The sequence below is a fragment of the Eurytemora carolleeae genome, unplaced genomic scaffold (genome assembly GCF_000591075.1).
Source record: "Eurytemora carolleeae unplaced genomic scaffold, Eaff_2.0 scaffold119, whole genome shotgun sequence".
NCBI lineage: Eukaryota > Metazoa > Arthropoda > Copepoda > Calanoida > Temoridae > Eurytemora > Eurytemora carolleeae.
The window spans coordinates 145,774-165,234 of NW_019396072.1; the positions used below are offsets into that span (position 1 = coordinate 145,774).

A 19,461-nucleotide genomic window follows, 5' to 3' on the forward strand; every position below is an offset into this window, starting at 1 on the left:
AAATGTCTAATTCGTGAATGTCTAGTTTCTGAATGCCTAGATAACATTATGCCTAGATTTCTTAATGCCTAGCTTACAATATGCCTAGATTTCTGAACGCCTTGTTCATAATGCCTATATAACACAATGCCTAGATTCGTGAATGCCTAAATAACATAATGCCTAGATAACATAACAGGGAAGGGTGGATCTCGGGAGAGAGCCTAAAATCTGTACGGAGTTGTTAATAAGTCATAGAAAAACAAAATTTCCAGCTAAATTTTAGTAAAAAATTAGTCGAAAGAAATACTTAGGGACCAGGTTCCTTGTATATTTGTCCTTCAATGAATATTAATTACGGCTTAGCTACTTAGAAGTCTGTGTTAAACCCTATATAATATAATAATATATTCTAAACTTCAAAAACAAAAGAATAAATATTTATTTTTATTGGCAATACTGTCAGCTGATTTATATAATAAATAATAAATAAATAAACAATATAGATTTTGAAAAGGAGAAAGTTGGATAGAGAAGATTTGCAGGATTGGTTGAGGTTTCATAAAGAAGATTAGTGTTGGAAGAGGTTGAAGATTATGGTGGGATAGAGAAGATCAGGGTGGAAGAGAGAGAAGATTAAGGTTGGATAGAGAAGATTAGGGTTGAAAGAGGGAGAAGATTGCCAGGATCAGATTGGATAGAGAAGATTAGGATTGGAAGAGGTTGAAGATTTTAGTGGGGTAGAGAAGATCAGGATTGGAAGAGAGAGAAGATTAAGGTTGGATAGAGAAGATTAGGATTGGAAGAGGTTGAAGACTATAGTGGGGTAGAGAAGATTAGGATTAGAAGAGGTTGAAGACTATAGTGGGGTAGAGAAGATCAGGGTTGGAAGAGGGAGAAGATTGCCAGGATCAGGTTGGATTGAGAAGATTAGGATTGGATGACAAGATTGTCAGGATTAGGTTGGGTAAAAAAGTGGAGGGTTGGAAGAGGGAGAAGATTTTCAGGATCATGTTGGATAGAGAAGATCAGGGATGGAAGAGGGAGAAGACTAGTATTGGAAGAGAGGGGAGGAAATTTAGCTTGGCTTGAATAAGATGTTGAAATACTGTGATTTGGGTTTTTTTTCTCTAGACATGTTGGATTGGGATTCGGTAAGAATTAAAGATTAGAAAAACATTGTTGGGTTCGGAGCAGATAGTTTGGTTTAAGCAGCGTTGTTTAAAAATATGGTTTTGTTTTCTCGTCATAGTAGAGACAGGTGAGTGTCTGATCATCAAAGATACTGTTGTCTCCACAGTAGTGAATCCTGGGACTATCTCCGACACAAACAATATACGCGCTCTCATCTCCGGGTAGGGGGAATCTAGGGTAGGGCAGGAACCTAAATATTCAAGGTTTAAGTATTTTTGTTTTTTTAAATGTGACTTTTAACTTTTAAAACTTACCTTCTGGCAACAGCATTAGGAGGAAGCTCATGAGGGGCGGGGCACTTGAATCCGACCACGCCCTCGCTCTGCTTCTCACAGTAAGGTGTCTGATCTGGGTAGTTGCAGACGTGGAGTTCAGGGGAGTAAGCTAATCCTTTCTGGCAGGGAGTCTCGTAGGCTACTCCTGCTGCACACTAAATATATTAATCTTTATTAGATAATGATTTATCTTAAGAAATTGAGTCTTTACCACAAATTATGATATCATAATTTCTTTGCAACCCAATATCGTAGACCTCAGATATTTCAGACTATGAATTTTGTAAAATCAAATAATACAAGTTTGAAATATCAAAGGTTTTCACTATAATGTTACAAAGATTATCAATTCCTTTGGTGTACAAGATAAAATCATTTAAAGATAAAAATATTCGAGAAAATAAAATGTTAGGATGAATGTAAAATGAAAAGTGGGAGCGCGCATCTGAGAGAGAAGATGGGAATTATGACACCACAATAGATAACATTAGATAAATAGTGATCACTAGTTGAACTGAGTATAACTAGTTAAACAACTTCTCATTAAACTAAAGGTCGACTTCCACCACTCCTTGATATTCATTCTAATCTTTGAGCATATAAGAGGAAAAGAACAGAATGAAAACAATGATCAAACCAAAGTATAAGAGGAAAAGAACAGAATNAATCAGAACAATGATCAAACCAAAGAAAAGAATAGAATCAGAACAATGATCAAACCAAAGAAAAGAATAGAATCAGAACAATGAAAGTGTGGAAAATAAATGGGAGGAAAATTGTAAAAGTAAGAAAAAGATTTTGAAGAATGTAAAAATGAAAAAATGGAAAATTAGGAAAATAAAAAGTTAGAGTGCATAGCTGTGTTGAGTATATTATATGAATACTGTATAGAGAGAAGTGTTGAACCCAAATATTATCCAAATTATTAGTTTGTTCCCACCTCCCCCCTCCCCTCTAACCTGTACACGTTCAAAACATAATTGATACGTCAGGTTTGACATTTCATAAGTTTTGACAAGATTATTACATAATATTATACTTGTCAGGATATCAACTTAATACCCCTCCCTTGTTCACACGAAATAATATGCATAAACAAGTATGTGTTGATCATTCTTCGCTTTTCTTTAATCATGTTCTTGTTTATGTACTTTTAGTATACCTGTATATGTACTGCTAGTATTCCTGTATATGTACTGCTAGTATCCCTGTATATGTACTGCTAGTATTCCTGTATATGTCCTGCTAGTATTCCTGTATATGTACTGCTAGTATTTCTGTATTTGTAATGCTTATATTCCTGTATAAGTACTGCTAGTATTCCTGTATATGTACTGCTAATATTTCTGTATTTGTAATGCTTATATTCCTGTATATGTCCTGCTAGTATTCCTGTATATGTACTGCTAATATTTCTGTATTTGTAATGCTTATATTCCTGTATATGTACTGCTAGTATTTCTGTATTTGTAATGCTTATATTCCTGTATATTTACTGCTAGTATTCCTGTATTTGTAATGCTTATATTCCTGTAAAATTACTGCTAGTATTCCTGTATATGTACTGCTTATATTCATGTATATGTACTGCTAGTATTTCTGTATTTGTAATGCTTATATTCATGTATATGTACTGCTAGTATTCCTGTATATGTCCTGCTAGTATTCCTGTATACGAACTGCTAGTATTCCTGTATATGTACTGCTAGTATTTCTGTATTTTTAATGCTTAGATTCCTGTATAATTACTGCTAGTATTCCTGTATACGAACTGCTAGTATTCCTGTATATGTCCTGCTTATATTCCTGTATACGAACTGCTAGTATTTCTGTATATGTACGGCTAGTATTCCTGTATACGTACTGCTAGTATTCCTGTATATGTACTGCTATTATATCTGTACTTTAATGCTATTATTCCTTTATACGTACTGAAGGTATTCCTGTATATGTACTGCTAGTATTCCTGTATATGTCCTGCTTATATTACTGTATACGAACTGCTAGTATTCCTGTATATGTACTGCTAGTATTTCTGTATATGTACTGCTAGTATTCCTGTATACGAACTGCTAGTATTCATGTATAAGTACTGCTAGTATTCCTGTATATGTCCTGCTAGTATTTCTGTATATGTACTGCTAGTATTACTGTATATGTACTGCTAGTATTCATGTATAAGTACTGCTAGTATTCCTGTATATGTACTGCTAGTATTCCTGTATATGTCCTGCTTATATTCCTATATGTACTGCTAGTGTTTCTGTTTAAGTACTGCTAGTATTACTGTATATGTACTGCTAGTATTACTGTGTATGTCCTGCTAGTATTTCTGTATATGTACTGCTAGTATTACTGTTTATGTACTGCTAGTATTTCTGTATACGTACTGCTAGTATTCCTGTATACGTACTGCTAGTATTCCTGTATATGTACTGCTATTATATCCGTACTTTAATGCTATTTTTCCTTTATACGTACTGCTAGTATTCCTGCATATGTACTGCTAGTATTCCTGTATATGTCCTGCTTATATTCCTATATGTACTGCTAGTATTTCTGTATAAGTACTACTAGTATTCCTAAATATATTCACCTTGAAGAAAGTAGTCTGACATCCTTCTCCTACAGGATATATTCCGTACTGATACAGGCAACCCGGAGAAGAGATCGGAGTATCATCATAAACTCTCTTACCACAGTCTACTGCCCAGTTATAGTTACAGTGGTTGTGCACATATCCGTGTCCATCAAACACTAAACCATTCTCACAGCTCTCCTCCGTTCTAGTTCCTGAATATTACAATGTTTATAGAGAAGGAATTCGCAGCGGTCCGTGCCCTTTTAAAAGCATTTTTCAGGTATTAAAAACTAAATATTGAATATGTTTGTATCTCCTATTTATCTGAAGCTATGATAGTATTGGGTATGATAAAATTATTTACTCGAACTTTTAAGTCAACATCAGGTGCTCGAACTATCTTATGTATGTTATCAGGTACTCGAACGTGTATGTCAGTGTCATGTTCTCGAACTTTTATGTCGGAAATAGGTGCTCAAACTTTTATTCCCGTATCAGGTTCTCGAACTTTTATGTCAGTATCATTTGCATACGGGATTTACATATTAATGTCGGTGCCTTTAGTGTCAGTATTTATTTCAGTATCGTTAGTATTAGTATTTGTGTCAGTACCGTTATATCAGTATTTATGTCAATATCGTTAGTATCAGTATTTATGTCAGTATCGTTAGTATCAGTATTTATGTCAGTATCGTTAGTATCAGTATTTATGTCAGTATCGTTGGTATCAGTATTAATGTCAGTATCGTTAGTATCAGTATTTATTTCAGTACCTCTAGTAATAGTATCTATGTCAGTATCGTTAGTATCAGTATTTATGTTAGTATCGTTAGTATCAGTATTTATGTCAGTATCGTTAGTATCAGTATTTATGTCAGTATCGTAAGTATTTATGTAAGTGTATTAGGAAGTCGAAGTCATGATATCTGAAATTCACGCCACTGTACTTTCTAAATTAATGTTCAAAGTGTACTTTGTAAGAAATGAACTGTCTTAACGAGGAATTCACCCCCAAAAAATTTCCTTAGCGCACAACAAAATTTCGCAAAAACTTATTTTTAAATAAATTTGTTCGTAAAAAAAGGATTAAATGAAATTTAACCCCAACTTTAATCCTTATTAATTACCGTTTACACACAAATAAAACTTATCACAATAAGTCTCATGAGGATAGCTTTGAACTCCGTAGGATTCAGGGCACTCTGTGTACTGTGCTGTTGAAGCACCAAGAATAGATAAAATTATCAGTAGTTCCATGCTTCCTATCTCTGTAAAGACTGAGGGCCTAGTGAATTGAATCAGGGTGTTGGCTCCACCCAGTTCGGTTTCATTTTAAACCATGAAATGGCGTATTGTATGAAAACTATTCAGGTTTGATAGGGTAGTAATTATCTGGATACAGGGTCCAGGAATCCTGGGACTAATATTACGTAAAGATTATACCTCCCTTGCTAGGACGAAAAGTGGGTTAGAGAGAAGTGTATGAACCTTGTACAAGGAAGTGTTGAAGCTTGGGGCGCATGTGCTCCGACAATTGAGCTTAACAAAACCATGAGAAAAGGTCAGGAGTGCATAATGTCAGCTTGTAAATATAGAACACAGCCTTTTTATATACTTAGTAAACACAACCTTTATATACTTAGTAAACACAACCTTTATATACTTAGTGAACACAACTTTTATATACTTAGTAAACACAACCTTTATATACTTAGTAAACACAACCTTTATATATACTTAGTAAACACAACTTTTATATATACTTAGTAAACACAACCTTTATATATACTTAGTAAACACAACCTTTATATATACTTAGTAAACACAACCTTTATATATACTTAGTACACACAGCCTTTTTATATACTTAGTAAACACAACCTTTATATACTTAGTAACTCAACCTTTATATATACTTAGAAAACACAGCCTTTTTTATACTTAATAAACACAACCTTTATATACTTAGTAAACACAACCTTTTCATATACTTAATAAACACAACCTTTATATATACTTAGTAAACACAACCTTTATAAATACTTAGTAAACACAACCTTTTTATATACTTAGTACACACAGCCTTTTTATATACTTAGTACACACAGCCTTTTATATACTTAGTAACTCAACCTTTTCATATACTTAGTAAACACAACCTTTATATATACTTAGTAAACACAACCTTTAAATAAACATAACAATAACAAACACAGCTTTATAAATCAACATAAACACAAGTTTAAAGTGAACTTCGAACATTGAACTTAATGAACGTAACCTTTATGCATATTTACAAAATATAATAAACATAAGTTTAAATTGAGCTTAATAAACATAACCTTTATGCATGCTTACAAAACATAATAAACATAAGTTTAAATTGAACTTAATAAACAAAACCTTTATGTATGTTTAGAAAATATAATAAACATAAGTTTATATTGAACTTAATGAACATAACCTTTATGTATGCCTTAAAAACATAATAAACAAAAGTTTAAATTAAGCTTGTTAAACATAATATTTTTAAATGTTTACAAAACATAATAAACATAAGTTCAAATTAAACTTAATAAACATAACCTTTATGTATGTTTACATACATGTTTGAATGACAAAATGTCAAATTAAACATAAAACAAACTTTTGAATGTTTTTTCGTTTTTGTTAAGGTAAATGCTTCTGTTAAAAGCACTGGGGCTAGACTAGAAATGAACAACCTGGATCATAATTTACCTTTTTGTAATTTTCCAAATGAAGAAATAAATACCAGGTTTATACTATATTGACGTGTGACGGAATATTTTACAGATAAGAGCAAACATTGTTAGGTTATACAGTACACGTTCGATTACTTAGTGGAAACTTAAATACTTACTCTGTGAGTCTCAATCCTCTCTGGAAGAAACATCAGAATTGTGAGGTACAGCTGCACGGATCAACGAGACGGCCAATCAATAAAAATTGTGTAATTTATAGAATATACTTGTTTGTAAAATACAGTGATAAAGAACCTTATCTTTATTCTCTATTAAACCTTATCTTTTGAGTCATTTTATTAGATGTTCTTTGATATTCATATTTAGTAGTTCAGAACAAACTTTCAATTGTGATATTTGATAGTTTAGATTATCAAGTACAATAGATGGCAACAGAGAAATGAACCAATTATACTTGACATCACAAGTGTCAAATATAACAAGGAAGACAACATTTTCTCTCATTAGCTGACGTGTTTTCCAAGAATAAATAAAAAAGTGTAAAAACAGAAATAAGAACACAAAATTGCACTTATATCACTGTAAGAAATAGTGATTGATAATCTATTTAGTATAGTCCGTTAATAGTAAACTACTAGATATTGAATTAGGGGTCACATATACTTAACCAGTCTACATTTGCTGTATAAAACGATCTGGGTTCACTAAACACATGTCTTACTAGACAGGCTGGTACAAGTACATGTGTAATAGGTACAAATAAACTAACCAGTAAATCCTTATACTGGTTTGGATCATGCAACGATAGGACCCATGAACGGTTTCTACTGAATTATCAAATATGCATGTATTTTATGTTGATTTTAAGTTATTCCTAGTTGTTGATCCCTGCCCACGTGAATTTAACGGTTCTGTCAATATTCCAGAAAGCTGTGACTTTCGATCACAGTTTGACCTATTAAACATAATTTGTAAGCCTTTTTCCTTTTATACTTTTTTCTCGGCATATGCATTTTGAATGAAAATGTATAGAATAAAACAAATCCGTAAAGTAATAGATTGTTGAATTATAGACCAAAACACGTTTGATTTCAAATCGAAGAAACCGAATGCTGCTCACTCTGGTTAGTCCGGTGTGTGCCGGTTCTTAGTTTGTATTGTCCCCCAAGAAATTGTTCAATAATTAAGACTTTGATTTGTTGATTAGTATCTTTTCGTCAACAGCTCAGAGGAACAGCTTAACTAAGTCTCAGTATGTAATTTTCTTCTTTACCACCCTAATGGTATAAACCTTAGATTTTATTTAGAGTTGGTCTATTTGATTTATTAGAATTCGTGGTTTGAAAATACAAAGGTTTACGACATCGGAGTCTAAAACTAAAGAATGCGCGGATTTTAAGTTCGTGGTTAAAAGTTCTGTAAAATAATGAATTCAGAGTTAAAATAAATTTAACCATGAACTTAAGTTGTAACGACCAATCAGAAGACGCGGATATTTTTCAACCAATCAAAGACTCGGATAATTATCAGCTGTAATCACAAATTGAAAAACATTTAGTCGCCATCTTGTTCGTTACGGAGAATTTTGTAGGCTCTTATATTTCTACATATCTCAGAGTTTTTAGTCAATAGTAGTTGTTTTGTTTTGTGTTATTCAATTAAGGAAGGATGAGAGCAGGTCGGAGGGCTAGACTGGAGAGACTGGAACTTAAAATTTAAGTTAAAACTTTTCGTTCTTTAGTTTTGGACTCTGGGTGCAAAGATACAAGGTTTTAAGTATGAGAAAATTAATCAGATTTTTGTACAGAACTTGGACAAAATATTTCACAAGAAAATCAAGAGTCAGTGAAAATTTACGAGATCGGACTAAAAAAATAATTGTGTTTTCTTTTAGTTTCTATAAATATATTACACAGGGCCTTTTTAAAATAAGTTATAAATGTTTTTTATTTCAGTTTTATTTGCAAAATGGAGGTCGGAAATAAGACCTACAAATGCAATCTTTGTAGTTCAAGGTTCTCTGATATTTCCGGTATACAAGATCATCTTATCAGCTCTCATAGAGAACACCTGCCTGAAGTAGAGGAAAGTGAAGGAGAAGACTTGCTTGATGAGGTGGAGGAGGATGATATAAGAAGGTTTGATGACGTAGAGAGAGAAGAGGTGTTGGGTAGAAGGGAGAGGGAAGTAGAGACAAGAGGAGAGAGGATTGAAGACATGATGATTCAAGGTTAGTTCTCCTCCTCTACTCTATGTATTCTATTAAAAAAGAAAAGATTTATTGTACCATATTTCAGAGGAGGGAGGAGTAATAGAACAGTCTGGATACAGACAACAGGTATGCAGTTCACGCTATCTAAGTATTCAGGTATTCTGATCGGTAGCTACCAAATATACCCAGATTCTCAGGTAATAAAACATAATTTATCCAACCCAGGTGAAGACTACTGGGATAACTGCAAGAAAATTTATGCTCAGCTTTGGTTGGATGACTAATAACGTTAAGTTAATGTATGTTTAGCTATGGTTGGATGAGGATGAATAACTGTAGATAAATGTATGTTTAGCTATGGTTGGATGAGGATGGATAACTGTAGATAAATGTATGTTTAGCTATGGTTGGATGAGGATGGATAACTGTAGATAAATGTATGTTTAGCTATGGTTGGATGAGGATGGATAACTGTAGATAAATGTATGTTTAGCTATGGTTGGATGAGGATGGATAACTGTAGATAAATGTATGTTTAGCTATGGTTGGATGAGGATGGATAACTGTAGATAAATGTATGTTTAGCTATGGTTGGATGAGGATGGATAACTGTAGATAAATGTATGTTTAGCTATGGTTGGATGAGGATGGATAACTGTAGATAAATGTATGTTTAGCTATGGTTGGATGAGGANTTATTTCCCAACCAGGGTTAAAATTTATTTCTCAACCAGGGTTAAATTTATTTCCCAAACAGGTTTAAATTTATTTCCCAACCAGGGTTAACTTTATTTCCCAAACAGGGTTAAATCTATTTCCCAAACAGGGTTAAATTTATTTCCCAAACAGGGTTAAAATTTATTTCCCAACCAGGGTTAAATTTATTTCCCAAACAGGGTTAAAATTTATTTCTCAAACAGGTTTAAATTTATTTCCCAACCAGGGTTAACTTTATTTCCCAAACAGGATTAAATCTATTTCCCAACCAGGGTTAACTTAATTTCCCAACCAGGGTTAAAATTTATTTATCAACCAGGGTTAAATTTATTTCCCAACCAGGGTTAAATTTATTTCCCAACCAGGGTTAAAGTTATTTCCCAAACAGGGTTAAAATTTATTTATCAACCAGGGTTAAATCTATTTCCCAAACAGGGTTAAATTTATTTCCCAAACAGGGTTAAAATTTATTTCTCAAACAGGTTTAAATCTATTTCCCAACCAGGGTTAACTTTATTTCCCAACCAGGGTTAAATTTATTTCCCAACCAGGGTTAAAGTTATTTCCCTAACCTAGGGTTAAAATTTATTTATCAACCAGGGTTAAATTTATTTCCCAACCAGGGTTAAATTTGAGGTTTTTGAAATTAAAAGAATGACACTTACGACTCTCTTTCTCTCTTTTTCTTTGGCGAAACATTATGTTATTAGAATTTTAGTTCTTCATTAAAGTCTTAAGCTTGTTATGGGTAGATCTGTTTGTAAAACTTTGTATCAACCTTTTATAATAGATCTTTTAAAATTTGATCAAGACTAGTAACTGCTAAAAATATGAGAAATATTGGAGAAAATTTACCATAATGTAAATAGACCAAACTATACTCGTACGTCAGTGATCTGCAGTACTCTGACCGAAGAAAAGATGGGTTTCCGTGGAGGGAGAACGGAGTTTTGTATCAGTTTATTAGTTATTTGTTTTTGTTCTCCATTAAAACTTTATTTTTTGAAAATCTTAATTTTTTTTTCTTTTTAATTTGTTTTTAAATGTGGCAATTTGTCAAGTACAAGGTGTGACCAATTTGGTTTGATAAGAAAATTATGGGTACTCGTAGAAGTCTCAGCCTTGAAGTTTTTTTTTAAGTTCTTATACCGGATTATTTTTCAGGTCAGTTGATGCCAATCAGATCTTTGTAGTAATTGTAATGAGCATTCTCCTGAAGTATATCAGATTCGTTCGTCACAACAAGAAAAATTTCAAAATAGTTCCAAACTTGATCCAAGAAAGTCTGTTTTAGACCCTTTCAGAACGACCAAAAGAAAAGAGAGATCAAGTATTTAATGTATGAAGGACCATTGAGGATTTTTATGACTTTGATTTACATACGAGATACATAATCCATGTCATCCCTTTGATCCTATGTCGGAGATTTTTGGACAAATTTTGCCCAGATTTTTGTAATTTTTTAATCTTAATGTAAAGGCACATATCAAACTGACTGGCAAGCATACTTCTAGAACCCTTGCCAATAAAGTTTGAACAATTTTCAATATTTTCGGCCATTTTTGGGGTCTTGATGATCTTTTTCCGCCCGGACATGTCATAATCCTACAAAAATTCATTTTTCCCTTTTAACCCCATTAAACTGCCATTAAAGTTAATAAAATTGTTTTAAAATAAAATAAATAAAATAAAATTGTTTCAGGGTTCTGTTTGGTTTTTACATCGTCTAATAACCGAGCCTCCAAAGTATCCTCTATCTCTGATCAATATTCTAGATATTCCTATGCTGTGACAACGAAGCTAGTTCACCTTCAGGAGAACACTCCTTACATCACAACAACAATCTGCTTGACGCCAACCTAACCAAAAATATATCTAGTATAAATATAGTGAACTTAAAAAAACATTTAGAGCACGAAAATCTTAACGAAATTTATTGATCACAGTGGTACGTTTCCGAAATAGATAAATATTCTATTCAGGGAAGACGACAGTAAGTTCTCGTCTAAGAAGGAAGCATACTTCAAGCTTAAACCAAACCCCGAATATTCAACCTATCAGGTAAACAACTTGAATTCAACTTTAACAAGTTAATAAATAGGTTAATAATAACTAACTGAAGGGTCCGGCGTTGTCCGTGGGAAAAAAAATTGAATTTTTTTTAGCCTATAATGTCACTCCCAGGCTACCCAAGTGTCCAAAAAAATGTCAGCCCATTTGGTCCAGCCGTTTGGCAGTCTATAGGGAACATATATACGACTGTCTTGTTTTTATATAGATTTTAACTCTTATAACATTCTTATAAGGCCGGAGATCAACTTTACAACCAAAATAAACAAATAAAACAAATCTCTTATTTTTAGTAAAGTCATTAATAAGTTGAACAAACAGTAATTCGAGTAACCTGCAATTAGTGGAATCTTTTTTGTTTAATTTTTGAATAAGAACCGTTGTTAAATATGTGATTTGAAACAGTTATATCCTAATATATATGGGAAAGGGCATATTTTTAGAGGTATAACAATTATATATTAAATATAATGAAGACAAACCTTACATAATTTCAGGAGTACAACACCAATCCAAACATTACATAATTTCAGGAGTACAACACCAATACAAACATTACATAATTTCAGGAGTACAACACTAATAAAAACATTACATAATTTCAGGAGTACAACACTAATACAAACATTACATAATTTCAGGAGTACAACACCAATACAAACATTTCATAATTTCAGGAGTACAACACTAATACAAACATTACACAATTTCAGGAGTACAATACCAATACAAACATTACATAATTTCAGGAGTACAACAACACCAATACAAACATTACATAATTTCAGGACTACAACACGAAAATTATCTCCAGCATGAATTTTATACCCAAGGAACTGTTACATACAATTTGTTACAATTTTGTTATATTTCCTATTTCTATTTGTTACACTACTTGGTCATTTGGTCACACATCTTTTTAAACTATGTCTAATTGCTTTCCAAGATGGGACACGGCATAAATATCTTTTTCAGTAAACTTAAACTTAATGAGCGTGTATGTCAAATTAAAAAAGTTAAGAAATCATTGATTGGAAACAAGACATCTGTACTCTTTTTAAAAATGATTTCCAAAACTTAATTTGTAACCGGATATTTGCGTGGAGGTGTTTGGACAAGATTTTAACGATTTTACGAGATCCTTGGCTACATTTTCACTCGGCAAGAGAACATTGAGAAAAATTCAGGGAAAATTCGGCATGGCAGTGTACAACTATTTTAAGGCAAGTTTGGTGATGTACAACTATTTCAAGGCAGGTATGACGATGTACAACTATTTTAAGGCATGTATGACGGTGTACAACTATTTCAAGGCAAGTATGGTGGTGTACAACTATTTCAAGGCAAGAATGGTGGTGTAAAACTATTTCAAGGCAAGGTTTCCAACGTAATAGATTATTCTCTGACGCGTAATTACGTGCAGTTACGCGTAATAATTTTCATTTCGTGTAATTTCGCAGGATTACGCGTAATTGGGGAAATATCCATTTCACAAAATTACGGCGTAATTTCGCGTAATTTCTACAACGTAATTTCGCGAAATTTCATAATGATTATGCGTAATAAGCCAAACTATAATTACCCATAATTATGGCGTAATTTCCAGTAATTTCTATAACGCAATTTTGCAAAATTTCGTAATGATTACAGGTAATAAGCGAAACTATAATTACGCGTAATTACAGCGTAATTTCGCGTAATTTCTACGAGGTTATTTTGCGAAATTTTGTATTAATTAGCGAAACTTCAATTTCGCGAATTACGCCGTAATTTTGCGAAATTTTGCAATAATTACATCTATGAAATTTTGAAACTTTAACTTTTAATTTAAATAAAAAAAACTAACTTACAAGGAAAATAATGTCACACAAGTTGAATCAGAAATATGTTGATGTAATTTTCACATTGGACAACTAAAAATCTCAATGAATAATAATTGTCCTAAAACATTTTTTTTTTTAAGTGAATATTTGAAAATTATCTTTTTTCCATCTGATAATCTGAGTTCTTTTCGCTTATGTCCATTTGACAGCCCAAATTTTTATTTTGAATAATCTTTTTTTTGGTCTATTTTCTTGTGATTTTTAACAAACATTTTTATATATTTTTTTTATCGATTTTGATGGTTATTATATCGTTACAACTGACAAGGGTCAACCCAGACTGAAAAATATTTTAAATAAATGTGGAACTAACATCTACTTTTTTACTCTACAGAGGTTTGGTCCATCACCATCACCCTATTTTAAATAAAAAAGGGCCAACAATTTATTTTTATCAAAAAAATACATTTTCAATTTTCGACGACTTGTTAATATTTCAACCTACTTTCTCAAGTATACCTTCCTTGTTTGAAAAAAATGTCAATGAAATTGTCAAAATATGTTTGACTTGGTTATAGCGGGCATATCCTTACACATATTTTCCTTCCCGCTATAATTATTTCTGAAAATTAAGATGTACTTTATTTATTACGGAATTGTTTCGTATTCCGTAATTTCGCGTAATTACGCATCAATTACGTAAACTAGACTTTCTTTCGTAAACGTAAGAAGCGCGTAATTACGCGTACTGCTCCTGCGTAAGTGAAAGAAAGTGTTACGCGTAATTACGGCTGGAAACCCTAATTAATATTATTATATATAGTCCGTATAGTCCGTATTTCGTCACAATGACTTTAGCCAATGACAGTGCAGTATCGTTGTCACATGGTACAGATGGTAAATCACGTGACCAGTATACGGCACTGACATTAGCTGAAGTACTGGTGACGTAATACAGACTATACGGATTAAATGTAATAAAATTATTAATTATATCTATAAAAAATGCAAAATAAAAATTAAATAATTATAACAGGAGCAAACCTGAGATTTTCACATTGCTGTGAGATAGTCATTTTCAGATAGTTGGGTAATTGTTGAATATGATCTGTTTAATGCTACAACTTTTATACAAATCTGACAAATGCCCCTTTTGGTATAATTTTGACACAGTTTTATTTCAATTTCTTGAGACAGAAACATAAGATAGATGTCTTATAGGTATCGTTCTAAACCTCATCTTCTTTATATTTTTCAACAAACAATTCCTGTTTAACCTTTTTTAATTCTAAACCTTTTTTAAACCTACAATAGTTCCGATGGCGCAGATGCTAACAATATTTCTCAGATTTATGTGGGACCCATATGAATACCTATTTTTTAACTTTAATAATTTATTTTTAATTAAATTTTACAATAGTTTTAAATATTTATATGATATCAGATGAAAATATTTTGATAAATCTATATTTCTCTTTCTTCTTGTTCATCTTTCATACATCTTTCAATCATACAACAGCTAATTTTGAAAAAAGGATGTTTTTGTAAATTAGCCATTTTTACAAGAAGGACCATTTTTAAAAGATCTTGTTTTTTTCTGAGCCCTGTATTCATTTAGAGTTAATTGTCTGTTTTCTTAAAAAGCTGACCAGGCAATTTGTAGTATTTCAACTCAGCTCAGGCTCAGCTCTGTATTTATTGCTTACACATGTTTACTAGAGTGGGCTTTACACATTTCCTAGATCATTTAACTTCAGGGCAGGGAGGGTGGTGGGACGTCTCCCATCCTGTTTTTGTCTTTATTCACTATCAATAAAAAAAAGATAGTGTAAAGCTCAAAACACCCCTTCTAATTTTTCTGTTCTTTATTTTCTTCTTTTTTCTTGTTTATCTTGTTTTGCACTTTAAGACCTTTCCAAATAGTCCTTTGAACATCCGAGTTGTGGAAAAGGTAGAGGAGAGAGATTAGGAGATTTGTAGGAAGAAGGGTATAGGAAATTGCTTCCTGTGTTCCTTCATTTTATACTGTTTCCCAGTTTGGGGAATTATAAGGAAACTCATAACTGCACCCCTTATGCAAAATGAGGGGTTGTAAGCCCTGTAAAGCCCTGTTGAGGGGAATCTTCTTTAGTAGTCCAGTCCTCAGTCCATTCCTCACAGCCGGTTGAGTAAAAAACCAGTATCATTGTGCATGTATACCCATCAGGGGCTAAATTACTTCTTTCATCTACAGTGAACCCAGAAAACACAAAACCAGAAAGGAAAGTTTTAATCTATGTATAGTTCTTGCTTCCTCTGTAGTATATTAGATGCACAACTAAACACAGTGCTCATCCGGCTGTAAGGCTGGGACAAGGCTGCGACCCATATAAGATAGGTCCTTTCTCTCTGAAGTCAATAAGGCAACTGATATGAATACCTATAAATATTAAGGATTCTTTTCAATTAAAATAATGTTTTGCTAAATCTTATTGTTTCAGTTCCTGAAGTGGGCCTGTACCCTCAACCTTGTCATGGCAGTTTTTATATTCGGAGTTTTAACCGTTTCAAGCTACATAGTAGAGGTTCGTGTAAACACAATAAAAATAAAAACAAATTTTTTATTTGATTAATTTGATTAATTCTTTTATGTGTAGGAGGTTCCCCTTCTTAAAAATTGTAATGAATCCACATACATCGACGGTAAAGAAAATTCATGAAATCATATTTTTTCCTTCAAGATTATTAAAACTTTTTTCTTGATTTCCATTCAATGGATTTGATTGATATTTCAGTTTAATTATCTTTATTGTACAGTGATAGGCGATTATTTCAATACAATGAAGACGACTTTTGATTTCAATTTTGATTTATATCAAATTGCTAACCAGCATGGATACACTGAAATATAATAGTCAAGAAAAACTGTACATTAAAAAGTTTCTCTTTGATTACGTATAAACCTGTAATTCGAAAAAAGCTTGTTAACAATCAAAATTTTGATAAAAAGTCGTCTTCAGTGTATTGTTATAATCGCTTACCCCTGTATTTTTATTAAAGAATTTATCTAAAATATTTGATCTAGTTAATGATACCAGTTTCTATTATCCTGAGTACTCGGATCAATGCTGTTCTTCTAACTACCTAAACCAGGTTTATGTGCAGTACATATATGTACTTATGCAGTACACTTAGTAGCCTTTCATCATTTCTTATTTATTTCTGATAATCCTGCACTTCTTTTATTTTATCTAAAAATCCAATGGCTTTCTTCTATTAAACTTATCCTCCTAACTCATTAATCACGCTATTTTATATATGCTTATTATTTCTCAGTAATTTAGGTATGATTAAATATCCAACATCAAATTACAACAATTTTTATCATTCTCATCGTCTTTAATCATCAATATTTTTATTTCAAGACTAAACAAGGACAATTATTCAACACAACAAGTGCCTCAGCTTTCTTCTCCAGTTTGCAAATATTTCTCCAGGATCTTTTTCAAGGTTCAGGGTAAGTTTATCCATTATATAGTCTAGGGTTCAGGGTAGGTTTATCCATACTCTAGTCCAGGGTTCAGGGTAAGTTTATCCATACTCTAGTCCAGGGTTCAGGGTAGGTTTATCCATACTCTAGTCCAGGGTTCAGGGTAGGTTTATCCATACTCTAGTCCAGGGTTCAGGGTAGGTTTATCCATACACTAGTCCAGGATTCAGGGTAGGTTTATCCATATGATAGTCCAGGGTTCAGCTGGGAGGTTTATCCATATACTAGTCCAGGATTCAAGGTAGGTTTATCCATTTATATAGTCCAGGATTCAGGGTAGGTTTACTCGTATACTAGTCCAGGGTTTAGAGTAGGCTTATCTATATTCTAGTCCAGGGTTCAGGGTAGGGTTATCCATATACTAGGCTAGGGTTCAGGGTAGGTTTATCCATATTTTAGTCCAGGGTTCAGGGTATGTTTATCCATATGTTAGTCCAGGGTTCAGGGTATGTTTATCCAAATTCTAGTCCAGGGTTCAGGGTAGGTTTATCTATATATAAGTGTATATTCTAGGTGGATGGTAGACTCCTACTTCTACTATGGAAAATATGCTCCGGACAACAAGTCAGAAAGATTCCAGATGGATCTTGCTTACTGGTTCATCATTCTTTCATGCTTTCTACTTTCTCTAATTTCTACAGTTTGGTAAGCTTACTGGTTCATCATTCTCTCATGCTTTATCCTTTCTCTAGTCTCTACAGTTTGGAAAACCCCATTAAACTGCCATTANCGCTCCTTCTATTCTTATCTAATTCCATCATCATTTCAAATATTGCCCTCGACAAAAATTATTAAATATCTGAAAAAATGGACATTTAACAAAGTAATAGAAACCATAGTTTGAAGTATTTGCAAAGACAACGGTATCTGACGATTTGATTTTGTGGCAAAGCAGCATTCAATTCCTTTCTAATCAATTTAACGTCGTAGATTAAATAAATATTTCAAAATGAATTAAACCAAGTTTTAAATATCGAAGGTCTAAACCATCAAGTTGCAAAGATATCGGGATAAGAAAATTTGAGTTTGAATATCTTAACTGACTTTTTTTAAGGTCGTCAGCCAACTCCTTCGAGCAGAGTTTCAAGTGGAATAAATTCAACAAGGTTCAATACTTTGATCTGAGTTTCTGTAACTGGGACTTCTGCTTGGATACAATCCAGGCAGTCCATGTCAAGCAGGTCAAGTTTATGCACAGTTTAACTTTGGAGAAACCGAAACAATTTATAAAATGTCGTCTTCTTAACCTACTGATAATGGAATGTTGCAGATATTTAGTTTTTAATTGAATAAGTATATGGTTTTTAATTGAATAAGTATATGGTTTTTAATTGAATAAGTATATGGATTTTAATTGAATAAGTATGTGGATTTTCATTGATTAAGTATATGGATCTCTTTATAACTGTCCTGCATATTTCATGACTATTTATTTATTTTTACAATTACTGATATTTAGGTATCATATTTTTAAAAAAAATCAATGAAAAATGGCCAAGACGACTTTTTAATTATTTTAAACTGTATCAAAACTACATTTATTTACTCATCTAATTGGTATAACTGAATTTAGAAAGTATTTTTAAGGAATAAAACTGTAGACACAAATTTGAGTGAGTCTTCATCTCTTAAGTGGCATGTCCGGTTCACAACAATACTCTTTAAACCTCCTTTTCTATCATAGAATTAATTTTCTTCAATTGCGGTTATCTATGTATAAAGAGAAAGAGAAGATTATTGTCAGAATTCAACCCTTTTACCGGACTTCGATATCTTCCTTATTGTTTACAGATAAAGGTTTAAATGGTACTGTTGTGCATCGGACACACAACTCATGGAGGGTAACTCATGGAGGGTCCCTTCATGGAATGTAACGAACAAAAATAATGAAAGGTCTGAAAAAAAGTATTCTACAAAAACTTTAATAGAACATTTAACAAAACTCTTTAAACATTGGCGAATATGTATGTACAGTTGTGAGTAAATCACAACGATTTTTGGCGCAATTATTTTGCAATAAACTCTATTTCCTTGTCATGAAAAAAATGCGTTGACACTTTATCTTTGGTTCAGGATGTTCTGAAGAACGAAGCAAGGACAGCTTTAGAAACTGACAGGATGCAGGCTCTTCAAGATGACAGAACTAGAGGTATAGCATGATAACAAAAACAAATCTTGGAGTAAATACAGTGAAACCCTTAATAACGAATAAATCGAAAGAATTCATCAAATGTCGTATTCTTCACTTTCTGATAATGGAATGTTGCAGATATTTCGTTTTTTAATTAAATGATTACATGGAACTCTTTAAAACTGTTCCCACATATTCATGGCTATTTATTTATTTTCGCAAATACT

General features: G+C 32.4%; 3 protein-coding genes across 3 annotated transcripts; 2 read left to right on the top strand and 1 right to left on the bottom strand.

Moving 5' to 3' along the window:
- Positions 1 to 412: 412 nt before the first annotated feature.
- On the bottom strand, positions 413 to 5,341 carry LOC111712998 (protein obstructor-E). The gene is made up of 4 exons (XM_023487775.1): positions 5,157 to 5,341; positions 4,045 to 4,241; positions 1,428 to 1,603; positions 413 to 1,363 (listed from the first exon to the last, which is right to left on the bottom strand). Exons 1-4 carry the CDS (start codon positions 5,284 to 5,286, stop codon positions 1,201 to 1,203), a joined length of 666 nt encoding a protein of 221 aa, XP_023343543.1. The 5' UTR covers positions 5,287 to 5,341; the 3' UTR covers positions 413 to 1,200.
- Positions 5,342 to 8,675: 3,334 nt separating this feature from the next.
- On the top strand, positions 8,676 to 9,652 carry LOC111712933 (uncharacterized). The gene is made up of 3 exons (XM_023487696.1): positions 8,676 to 8,982; positions 9,050 to 9,090; positions 9,320 to 9,652. Exons 1-3 carry the CDS (start codon positions 8,721 to 8,723, stop codon positions 9,341 to 9,343), a joined length of 327 nt encoding a protein of 108 aa, XP_023343464.1. The 5' UTR covers positions 8,676 to 8,720; the 3' UTR covers positions 9,344 to 9,652.
- Positions 9,653 to 11,641: 1,989 nt separating this feature from the next.
- Positions 11,642 to 19,263, top strand: LOC111712872 (transmembrane channel-like protein 7). Its single transcript, XM_023487621.1, has 10 exons — positions 11,642 to 11,742; positions 12,540 to 12,584; positions 12,858 to 12,974; positions 16,055 to 16,138; positions 16,211 to 16,256; positions 16,639 to 16,706; positions 16,979 to 17,070; positions 17,617 to 17,748; positions 18,158 to 18,284; positions 19,177 to 19,263. Exons 2-10 carry the CDS (start codon positions 12,567 to 12,569, stop codon positions 19,261 to 19,263), a joined length of 771 nt encoding a protein of 256 aa, XP_023343389.1. The 5' UTR covers positions 11,642 to 11,742; positions 12,540 to 12,566.
- Positions 19,264 to 19,461: the final 198 nt, after the last annotated feature.